Source organism: Thunnus maccoyii, chromosome 3, assembly GCF_910596095.1.
Source record: "Thunnus maccoyii chromosome 3, fThuMac1.1, whole genome shotgun sequence".
Classification (NCBI taxonomy): domain Eukaryota; kingdom Metazoa; phylum Chordata; class Actinopteri; order Scombriformes; family Scombridae; genus Thunnus; species Thunnus maccoyii.
The window spans coordinates 16,107,107-16,119,534 of record NC_056535.1 but is presented as its reverse complement, the minus strand read 5'-3'; the positions used below and the strand labels follow the sequence as shown (position 1 = coordinate 16,119,534).

At 39.0% G+C, this 12,428-nt stretch overlaps 1 protein-coding gene across 1 annotated transcript; it reads right to left on the bottom strand.

Annotated features, from left to right (window-relative positions):
- Positions 1 to 4,403: 4,403 nt before the first annotated feature.
- Positions 4,404 to 11,728, bottom strand: pa2g4a (proliferation-associated 2G4, a). The gene is made up of 13 exons (XM_042407339.1): positions 11,521 to 11,728; positions 10,149 to 10,277; positions 9,803 to 9,908; positions 8,845 to 8,914; positions 8,652 to 8,744; positions 7,826 to 7,889; positions 7,513 to 7,591; positions 7,049 to 7,127; positions 6,795 to 6,928; positions 6,591 to 6,685; positions 6,362 to 6,489; positions 6,197 to 6,250; positions 4,404 to 6,051 (listed from the first exon to the last, which is right to left on the bottom strand). Exons 1-13 carry the CDS (start codon positions 11,600 to 11,602, stop codon positions 5,989 to 5,991), a joined length of 1,176 nt encoding a protein of 391 aa, XP_042263273.1. The 5' UTR covers positions 11,603 to 11,728; the 3' UTR covers positions 4,404 to 5,988.
- Between the last annotated feature and the right edge of the window lie 700 nt (positions 11,729 to 12,428).

Genomic DNA, 12,428 nt, shown 5'->3' with positions numbered 1-12,428 from the left:
CACTTCAGCTACACGTGTCAGTCATCTGAAGAGGCTCTGACAGGATCACAGCTGGCAGGGATGAGGGCTTACTTTGACCTCTGCCTCATCTTTCTCCTTTTACGCTTCAGCCTGTTAAAAATAAACAGCAGCTGTCAGGAAACATGCAGAGGTTTGCTGCTCAGTGTCCATTTGATAGTGCACACCATCTGGACTGACAAAACCCACAAGTCATCTAACTCAAATAACTTCACACGGGCAACACTGATCCGAGTTATGAACTTGCCAATTTGGGGATTTAATTGATAAATCAAAAAAAAAAAAAGAAAGATTGAGACTGTATAACTTCTGTTGAGCAGCAGCAACAGCAGCCTCTGCTGCCAAAAGTGGTAATTACAGGATGCTGCTGCATTTAATTCTGTTGATATCCGAGCAGTGATGGTACCACACTATTGGAACATGAGGGAACACTGAAGGGGAACAGACTTCACTTATACTGCATCTAGAGCATAGCATGAGGAGAAGATTTAGTAGAGCAGCGAGTGCTCTGTCTATACAGTTTACACTGTTTTGATATCCCTTCTGGTTAGTCTGTGATCCCAACATCTGAACCCACAGCAGGTGAGTGCTAAAATGTAGTTGCTAACTAGCGTTATACTAACAAAGATACAATCCACAACATTTTTACAGAATCAGGGAAAATACAGTCCAGTGGCTGCTAGTTGTTAGATCTGTTGATAGTTACATATTAGCGACATAAGTGATTGTAATTCACCGAAGGGCTCATTAGCTTTAAACCCATCTGCATGTCCTCAGGAGTGGAGTTATAGCCCAGTAACTACTATTTCTCACAGGTGATTGTACCTGCTCAACCCAAGTTACATAGTGCAAGAACAGGGGTTTGGTGCATGGAGTGGGAAGGAAAGAGGTGCCATTCCCCCAATTTCAAGTCTAGTATATCAAAATGATTTTGAAGCTGTTAGTTTTATTAAAAAAAAAAAAAAAAAAGAGTAGAATAGTTGCATAATGTTTTAATATCTACTGCATCCAAAATCTATGTTGATCTTTGTCTTTGGTACAGTACCATCTGAAGAGCCCTAAATTTGCCTTTTAGTTGACATCATTCAAGCCTTCAACTGGCCACAGCACTCAACCCACATCATGTACTGCTAAATAAATGCATTAGATAAATTATACACTCAATTTCACAGCTTCATGTTTTACTTTCAAATTAAATATTTGGCCTGTCAGACTCTTTGGTATGTTTCCTAGGCAATCTGAAACATTTTAGAGCCTCTCAAAAGTGATGCATAGTTGTATTTCAAAGTCAGGGAAACAAGAGGCTACAATGAAGACTTACAAATCAAAACATTTTAAATCCTGTAGTGTTAGATTATTCCACCTACAATGTTGCCAGTGTGATGTTATTTTGGACACTTGTGAATATTTAGAACAAGGAACCATTAACAATACCAAGACCATGTGCACACTTCAACAGGATCCTGTGTGTTGCTGCCTTTAGTACTCTACAAGGCTTCAGCAGTAAACTATTGCTGCACTTTTAACAGTAGTCAGACTGACTCTGATTTACCAATCAAATGTTCAATATTTGTTTAAAGTCATAATCACTTGACTGCAGACACAGTATATTTAAATGCACACAACAGTAATATTGGCTATCAATGTGAAAGCAATGATCCAATTGGGAATGGTCCTTGCCAATTTGACAAATTCCACGTGTCATTTGAAATTGATCAAATGCTGCTGTATTGGGGGTATTTCTGCACCTTTTTACATACATAAAGCAGGTTATAAATAGTAGGTAGTTTTGTCAACAACCACCTCTTTACCTATTATACATGAACGCTGTTTTATAGTCTATATAGAAATCAGACAATATCAAACCAAAATTTTAGAAAAGAGTATCATTAATGCTCACCTGCGCATACGCTTCTTCCTCCACTGGAAGACAAAAAGGATATTTATTAGTGTACATCAGGTGCAGTTTGAATGTGCTGTGTGTGCACTCCCACTAGACATGTGACAGCATACTGCTTGTTAGGATGCAGGACACACTGCAGGGACTCCCCACTGCAGACTTCACTGATGTGATGTAGACATTTTAGTAAGGCGTATCATTTTTTAAGCAAACCTTTTTCCTCATAAACACAGCTACAGGTTCAGAGGTTTCCCACGGCTAACATCACAGCATGCATCAAAGCGGGCCCTATATTAGCATTAGCTCTACTTTGCACATATATGTATCAGTTATTGAGCCCTACTGTACAAATGTTATCAACATAGAGTGGAAAATATGAGTGGGAAAATAAATACACAAATAACAGAAATGTTAATTAGCCACCAGACAGTAAAACAGGACAGGGGGTGTTGTTCGGATGCTAGCTAGCAGCACTTACTGAACAGGAAGACGACACAAAACAGTATAATAATGACTTCTTACCTTGGCTCTCATCGTGTGGAGAAGTTTCTGTTGAAATGAAACAAATAAAGAAGTCAGTTGCTGCGGATGATTAATAAAAAGTAATGATTAGTTTGGATTCTGTTGGCAGCGAAGCAGCTTTCTTACCTCAAAGTGAGAAGATCAACGGAAAGAGGATGTGACGAAGGAGGAGGGAGGTATTTATATACTCAGTGACGTCACGCTCAAGCGCAAACTGTTCTCTTCGCTCACTGGGAAATGTAGTCCAGATAGCAGAGACTGCATCTGCTTAAAGGTGATTTTATACTGGATATGACATGAGTTTAATATCATATTCAACTTTTTCCAAGGCGATATGAACAGGTTTGATGTTTTATTAAGAAAGTCAAACTTTTTAAACCAATTTTTTTTTTTAAAGTTATTAATAAAATAAATAGCCTATATAGAGCAATACTCATCACTGTTTAGGGAAACATTTATTATTATCAATTGTAGTGTTTTAACAGATAAATATATCAAAATGTTGAGGTTCAAAGTTTATTCTTCATCTTGTAAACAACAACAAAACAAAACAATCATACCTCAAGGTCCATTTAGTAGCTGTTCTGGGCATTTTACTTTTCTCATTTATAATGGGAAACTCAGACCTGAGATGATCTCTTACTGGTCCAACACCACTGAGGACACCCATAAAACCTGCTCAGCTTCAGTTTTCACTTCACAAAACTAATGATGCAGTAAAGCAAGTTAACAGGTGTCACTACTAGAAAAAAGTTTTTCAAAATTGGAAAGTACAGATTTCTATGTTTTTATGAACTTCAAGGGGAATGGCAGTAAATTTGACAGCTTGTTCCCTAAAGTCAAAGTCCATTTAGTAGCTGGTTTGACCACATCACATGGTCCTCAAGAGATGTCATACAAGTAGGGCTGCAACTAACCATTATTTTTATTATCGATTAATCTGCTGATTATTTTCACGACTAATCACTTGGTCAATAAAACATCAGAAAATAGTGAAAAACGGCCATCACATCTTGTAGTCCAAGGTGACGTCCTAAACTGTCTTATTTTGTCCAACCAACAGTCCAAAAACTAAAAATATTAAATTTACAGTTATGTAAGACCAAGAACAGCCTTGAACCAGCGAATGTTTGACATTTTTGCTTGAAAAATTACTTAAACGATTATTCAATTCTCAAAATAGCTGCCGATTAATTCTGTCAATCAACTAATCGACTAATCAATTAATTGATTAATCATTGCAGCTCTGCCAACTTGTGCCCAGAATCATGGAAAGATCTAGTTTCATGGCAAACTTAAACTGCTCAAAGACCACATGTTTTGGTTAAAAGCTCAGGAAAAGTTACTAAATGAACATTAAGGCAAGACAGTTTTGTCAAATATCAAAACTTTGTTTTACTTCTACTTGATTGTAGAATATTCGTTTAGCAGAAGCTCTTCAGTCTGTAAACGGTCATTAGTATTACGCACAAAACCAGTTTAATGCATAGGACTGGGAGATATGGATAAAATCAAAATATATGTAATTTAATGCAGTGATACTGATATTTATCTTCATATGTTTAATGTATTAGAAAATCGATCAAATAAACAGACATGAATGTCTGTTCGTGTCAATGCACCTAATAAAAGTTGCTTCATCACATTGATTCAAAAGTCAGTAATATTTAATATTGCCATAAAACATTTCTGCACATTGATTTGTAACATAGCCCACAATAGTTTAATACACCCAGAGATATTAAAGGGATCGCTAAACTGTATAGCAAAATCTCTGATGGCTGACAAATAATCATCCTCTGGTATTTACTGTTTCATGTTGACCAGCACTGCTGATGCTGCTTTACAACATCACTCTCAACTTACAACATTAGTTTGGAGATGAATAAGCAGTTTTCATATTTCAGTGCAGACAGTTTTAAATACTCAACTTTGACAAGGTCCTTTCAAGAAAACATAGACATACAAAAATGTTTTTATTTCATTAGATGTAAAGATCCTTTGCCCACCGACTGAGCTACAAAGCATGATTTTACTTTTCTCATTTAAATGAAACTCAGACCTGAGATGATCTCTTACTGGTCCAACTCCACTGAAGAGACCCAGAAAACCTGCTCAGCTTCAGTTTTCATTTCACAAAACTAATGATGCAGTAAAGCAAGTTAACAGGTGTCACTAATACAAAAAAGTTGTTCAAAATTGGAACGTATAGACCTCTATGTTTTCATAAAATTCAAGGGGAATGGCAGTAAATGTAGCAGTTTGTTCCCTAAAGTCAAGCGGACTACAACTGTGTTTTTGCTTGTAAATGTTCCAATCTTCTGCTCAGGTTATTGCTTTAAAAAAATCTAGTGTGGTTAAAATGTTGAAGTTTCAGAGCGCCCTGGTAGCCGAATGGTTACTGCGCATGACACATAACCGCAACGTCCCTGGTTCGATTCTAGCCAGCGACCTTAGCTGCATGTCGTACCCATCTCTCCCTCTCCTTGTATCCTGTCTGTCACTACACCATCCTCTACCCAAGAAAGGCTTAAAAAAATGTTGAAGTTTCAGTCAAAAAGTGTTCAGGATGGAAAAGTAACCTCCACTTTCCTCACTAGCTTAACTTGGAAACAAAAGCCATCTATTATATTACAAACCTCTAAATGACTCATTTGCTGTCAATTTTTTTTCTACATTTGAGGAATTACTGTAACAATTTCCAGCTCTTATTTCATGAATGACAAATTAAAAATTTAACCCTTTACTGCATGATGAGGTTACGAAAATATTTCTGTTGAAATGTTTTAAACGGTCTCAGTTGTTTAATAATGGACGACTAAAACCATCATTCCTAAAGATTCACACGTTTGAGAAGTCACAAATGATCCTAGAACAATAAACATCTGGATATTCCTTTAACCATAACTTTGTTCACATATAAACAGTTTTAGATAACTTGTTATAACTTTGTTGCCAAAGGGAACATGTGACAGTTAAGTAGAAACAGCGGCCTCAGAAATGATGCCTTTCCAATGAGATCATAGTTTCTGTTAGCATCTATTCAATGAACTTTTACTGATATTTAGATGTCAACAATACAAGCTGGTTCACTTCCATTAATGCCTAAAGTGAACTTCAGATTCTCTTAAAAAGGACATTTTCAGCTGCAAATAATACAAGCATGAGTGGAAAAATGTTTTGTTTTTTTTTCCCCCCTCAGACAGAAGTCACACACTCACCATTTGGCAACAAATCTTTTCAAAAATGTAAAACTATTTGCAATTATTCTTTATTTCCTGCTCAAGTTCAGGAAGAAACAGAGCAACATTTGATCCATGTTGCTGCCAATTAATGCAGTAAAGGGTTAAGCATCTGTGTCAGTTTCAACAATTAGTGAAATATCTTTATATATTCAATTGATTCCAGTGTTTTTATGAATTTGCCAGTTTAATTTGTGAAATCAGCTCTGTTGTATGACAGGCCGAGCGTTTGGGGGGTGGGGGGGGGGCTTGTCGTGTTTTCTCTTGCTTCTCTTTGGGGTCTTGCGTGTGTGGAAAGGCAGTTGTTTATTCGGCTGCTTCTGTTTCTTCAGCTGGCTGTCCAGTTGCATTTTCTGCCGTCTTTGAGGCCTGTGGGATGTGAACAGGGAGGTACGGATCGGTTAACGATGGCTACGTTGAACATTATTTTTATTTAACACTACACAAAGGTGAAATGAAAAACAGGGTTAATTGTAGGACAGTGTGAGGGGTCAAACTTCAACTCAAAAGTTACCTTCTTTTTCTTTTTCTTCTGTGTTTTACGGCTTGCAGAGCTCTGTAGTAAAGTCTGTAGAAGAAAGGAGACGTTTTAGTATAAAATTTAAAAAATGCTTCATGCAGATAGTTGTAGCTTGTGACTAAGGTGCTCAATGTACGTCCAGTGATTTCACAATCTTACCCTTAGCTCTGGGTCCTGGACTTCATGCTCTGACTTGTAGAGATCTGGATCGAAGGGTCCGTTGGTGATTCTGTGAGGCCCGTTGGCCATCAGCAGCACTGTGAACTTAAACTGAGCTACACACTCTCCTGAGAACAAAGAGACCCAGAGGGGGAGTGATAAATAAATAAAAAGTGAAAGCAATTGTTAAAAATAACATACATGTTTAAGGGAAGAGGTAAACACTCACCCTCTTTCTCCTGTAGCACACTGAAGGGCTGTAGCAATTCATGTTTGGCACACTCCACCACACCCAGACGGGCTTTGGCTTCATCCTCAAACGCCCTGATCAAAAACGGATGGTGGTATTAAGTAAATGTAGAAGCCAAAATGCATCACTATTCAATCTGTGGTCAAGGTTTATACAATTTCTGCAGGTGGTGGTCTATATTACCTAAGAGTGAAGGGCATGGCATCAAAGCGTCGCTCAACCTCGCTGAAGAAAGTACGAGAAGTCTTCATCTTCAAGCCATACTGTTTACTGGGGTCCCTCTTATAAATGGTGGTCCTCAGACCTCCATCTCTGGCCTGAAAGTAGATCAGAGAGGATCAATTCTCCTTTACTCTTCAGTGCTGATTGGCTACAGCAGAATCATACTATTTGGACAGCTTCGGGTGATGAATAAACAAAGATGAGAGGGCACTGACCTTTCCTTCTCCGGTGCTAATCAAGACATCCACAGCATAAACTTCATGTACCTCAAACTCGGCCTTCTCGTGGTCCTTCCTGGAAAAGAGTGTCAACAGTAACCAGTCAAAACAGATGAGCGACATCTTCCGCGCTCTGTTCATTCTCAGGGAACATACAGTTACTCAAAATATGTCACTGTAAATAGTTTCAGTTACAACTGTTCATAGTGATGTTGGTCGATTCGCCCAAGTTGCCTGAACATCATTCCTGGTTTTAGTGAGTTTTTCAAATGTTATATTTACTTACTTTCAACATCACAAACCAATTTTCATTCATCTCCATTGTATCAGGGTAGTGGCAGAATTTCTAAAGCTCATCAAATCAAACTGAAACTTACAGTAGTGACAGACGCCATTAAATATATCTGTGAAAACATGTTTTTTGTATTTTCCGTCTTTGAGTAAAAATGACAAACATGTACCTTTGCTGGTCTGTCGGGTTCTGTATGATGGTCTTCTCTCCATCAATGATATGTTGCTTTAGCTGATGAGACAGCATACCTTCAAACCACAGAAGCGGACACGGGAACTCATTATATTATACAGGAAAAAATGCATCCAGCTGCATTTTGTAAACCCATTACAGTCATTATCATATACCGAAGAGATGTAAAGAGGAAATTTAAGGACGAAAGGTATCTCACTTGTATCTCACAATGTGCACACTTGTGGTTGACCTCAATGTCCTTTCATGACACAGCGCACTAAGAGAACAAACTTTCAATAGACACTCACCCTCAATAGGTGTGCATTTGAACGACTGGGCGATCTTGTTCCAGGCCTCCGTCACCTGAGTGTTCTGAGAGACAGAGAGAAAAAGGAAATTACTTTCTAGAGCCCAACTGATGAATCGGGCAGGCTGATACAAGACAAGAAATTTAAGCACAGAAATGTCAAAAATATATTTTGAAACATTGTCACCATTCTATAATTTTAATTCAATAGTTCTTCTATGGTACCAGAAAGTAGTGACAAGTTTATGTAAAATGTAAAATGTCCTGCCCAGTAGATTTCCAGGCCACAATTACTAAAAAAAATTTTTATAGGAACCTTATCAAAATCTTTTATTTATGTTATGGGGTATGTAAAAAAATATATATATCAGCTGATATATCATTCAGATTTTTAATGTCTCAAATATCAACATGACTCTCAAAAATCCTGTATTGGTCAGGCAATATTATTCTCACATGCAAAATATTTTTGCAAATTTTGCAGCTGAAATGCAGTCTGAAGAAAGCTTTCATTTTAGGTTGTATTTCAAACCACTGCGATAATGTCATCTCTTTTTTTTAATCTGATGGGTGCAAAGAAGAGGGAAGAGGTGGAATAAAAAGTCTCGCAAAAAAATGTAAGTCTATTAGAGGATTTTCAATGAACTGTCTAAGAGAAAATACAGCTCAAAAAGAGGAATTTCACACAGTGACACATACAGCCAGACTTTAAAATTCTTCAGAATAATTTGAAGACCCATCTAAACCTTTCCATGATGAGAGTCAGCCACTGTAGAGAAAGTAACTTATAACAACAGGAAAGACTGTGAGGAGGAGGTTAAGTGTACCTGGTTACCAGGTTTAACAAGGCGAAGCGCTGCTTCTGCACACAGATGGGCGGCTTTGACTACATCAGCTTTCCGGCCTGTGATGGGATTCTCCTACAGAAATAAGACGCAGTGAGAAGGTATGTTCTAAAGACGATACAAAACTGTGGCAGATGCAGAACATTACCAAAAAAAAAAAAAAAAAGGTTCTTACCTTAGAGGCTCCCACCACAAAGCTGTGAGCGACATTTGCAATGAAGCCATCAACATGAACCCCTAGATCTCTACAGAAGAAAAAAGAAAAGGAGGAAGGAAAGTTTTAATAACAATAAATGAAATAAAATCAATGATGTATCAAATTCATTTCAAGTTTAACTGCCACTCAGCTGTCAAGATTACTAATGTTGATGCAGGAATCAGTCAATCAAATCTACTCGGAAGGACAGAATGTCAACTATGTTGCACTTTGGGAAATGAGACTCATAAAAGACTAAACAATAAGGTCAGACAAAAATAAAACAACTTAATCCGTTATGGCCATTAAACAAAAGATATGTTCCAAGGTGAATTTCTTTTTGGCTGTACATCAGCTGGACTGCCATGAAGGACTTATTGTGAATTCAAAGGAGTGGCGCTACAGATGGTATTTAATTAGACAGACGTGCCCAGCCAGAAGGTTAGGCTGCAAATGTGTGTATGTGTGTGAATTGAGAAACATACAAACCTAGTGTGTATAACCACATCACCATGAGCTATAACAAACATCTTTAAAACACTGAAAATGTACACGGAGCACAAAAGACATCACAGAGGACAAAGACAGAAGTGGCAATACAACAACTAAGATGAGTTTTCTTCCTTTTTCAAAGCACACCGTTGCATTAGAAAAGTATGATAAATGGGATTTAGCATCAAGGCTAAAGTCCATTTTATCACTTTTAAAAAAAACAGACACCCCCTACTCTAAAAACGTCCAATCTTACTTGTGGTTTGCCACACAGGACAGACAGGAAGACAAGACCTTAATGATGAAGCAGACAGTCAACAGCAAAGAGAAAACCCTCACACACAAGCCGAGATATAACAAAGAAAGAAGGGAGGACAAGACACTGGGAGACTCAAGACACACAGGGGAAGGAGGGGGTGACATTGTTGCAGAGCGTGGTGCCTACATTTTGACCAGATCCCCATCTTTAAGTGTGTAGTCGGGGTCACTCTTCAGGGGAGAGAAGTGGCAAACACAGTTATTGACTGAGACGCTGGTGGGAAAGGCAATGCCTAGAAGAGGGAGAAGAGAACCACCAAGTCTTCATTTGGAAATCATCCACAACTTAAGCAAAAAAAAAAAAAAAAAAAAAAACTAAACAAGGATGGAGGGAGTGACACTTGGATCACACAATAAAAACACACTGTCATCCTCTGCCACCATATTAGAACATTTAAAAACCCCTGTGGATTCACACACAAAAATCAACCTCAAATACACAACAGATGTACTTGTAACCATGCTGGCCTCACCTTTCTTCATTTCCTTCTCCTTCTTGAAGACCTTTCCGGTTTCTGCCATGATGTAGGCATCCCCTTTCTCACAGAGGCTGAGTACAGACACACCTGGCTTGGCTGCTTCCACAACCAGACGAAGAGCCTCTGGATGACAGAGCAAAACGAACAGTAAAGGATTAAGAGGAGGGCAGGAGGAAAGGACCAGGAAGCAAGTAGAGCAGGTAGATGAAGTATTATATTGACATAATATACAACTGATACTGTGATGTGAGACCAAATATGATCTAAGATTCTCTCTTAAAACAATGCATAACGTTATTTGAATGCCCTACCATCCACATACAGTGACTAATGATATTTTCTAAAGACACCATATCACCCACCTCCACTATAGCTCCACCCTGTGTCTGGGTACTGACTCAAAAATATTGTGAACATTTGTGTCTAAAATTATACTCACCAAGCACTTTAATAGGAACACTGTTGAAATCTGATACAATACAACAGCTCTGCCATAAATTCTACTTTAATGAAGCTTATACATTTTCAGTTTTTGTTGACATTGTCAGAAAGGGTGGTGTTGTGATGGAGTGCATTATATTGATAAGTGTTCCTAATATTTTGCCCCCTCATGTATGTTAATAGGGTGGACAAGATATTAGGAACACTTTTTGCACTTTTTCTGACAGAGGATCTTATCCACATCTCCCACTTGTAATTTCATATAATGCAGCCATCCTTTATTTCCACTGATTAAGTATTTTCATCATGCTGTATTTTTGATTAAAAACAGGCAGAATTTTCAAAGTACTTGGTCTGTATATGCAATAAAGTTTGAGTTACATGCAAGCTGAAGACCTTAAATTATGCCTCTGCTAAAACTTAGCAGATATATCAGCATGTTAGTTCTGTAAATAAAGGAGATAACTTTACCATGAAAAGTTGTGGAGAAGCTAACACAAAGAATTCATTTTGGTGATACAAATAAGAGAAACATGTAGCTAACTAACGTAAAAGTGGCTTCATATCTGTAGTTAGCTGACTTATCTTTCAGCTCGTTAACGTTTGCTTGACATTTTTAACTGCCTGCACTGGGCAACAGGCTGAGCTAGCTTGTTAGCATCCCACGTTAGTTTAACAGACAAACAGCTGCCTCCAGGAAAGCTTAACGTCAACGTTGAGCGGCAGACCAAACATTAGCTGACCCAAACGCACCTGCTAGTTATCTATCCAGCCGGTTAATGTAGCATTTGTGTGCCTCGCATGTAAACCACATGGCTGCTGCTGCTGCTGCTGTGGAGGAACTAACGTTAGCTCGCTGCACGACAGGCCGAGCAGAGCTGATCGACCGTTAGGTACTAACAGCTACACGTTGATATCAACTTACGGTTGGCGATGTCACCCCCCATCTTGTACTTGGTGACTACCAGATCCTCGGCGATGGTCTGCTCTTGCTCGTCGTCGGACATCTTGGCAGTGAGTTTCAGTCGCTAGTTGGTCCTAAAGGCAGCCGCAGTTCCCGCAGCTCGGCTCGGCTCGACCGCTGTCTTCACACCAGCCTCCCGCTACCCATCAAGCCCCTCCCACTCCACCGTGACACGAAATACGTCACAGCGACCCCAACCCGCCAAAGTGCCAGTTGTTATGTCGAAGTCTGTTTCCCGGTCGATATGTGTCTCCCCTCACCTTGAACTGTACCCGGCCTGACCCAAAGTTTACCTTAACCCAAACCAGTTATCTCTGCCTCGCCGAACCATAACTGTAACCAAACCTAACCCCAACCGCGGAGCCAATTTATTTTCCTAGGATGGCGAAGTCTTGACCCGCCCGAAATTGCCTCTGATTGGCTAGTTACTCGTTGCCTTCGTTGGTTGGGTTGGTTAGGTTTAGGCATGAGGAGTGTGATTGGTTAGGGTTAGGGTAAGAATATCAGGGTAAGCCAATCAGAGGCAGAGTACGGCGGGTCGTGACTTCGCCATCCTAGGAAAAATAATTGTGGCGCTACAGAAAACACAATTCCAAACGAAGGGATCCAGGGGTCCTTGAGAGGGTTCCAGGGGGTCCCCAGCAAAAATGTGAATAATTTATTTTCACTATAATTCGACCCATAAGTAACACAAGACAGAATGTATAACTATTTTAGTCATGGGTTTCAAAGACTTTCTGTAATAAAATGTCTATAGCAAAAATCTTATCAGATGGGGGACCCTGGGACAAAATCGTATCAAATGGGGGTCTGTGGTCTAATTTGTGTCAGTTTAGGGGTCTTTGATGTGAAAAAGTTCGAGAACCACT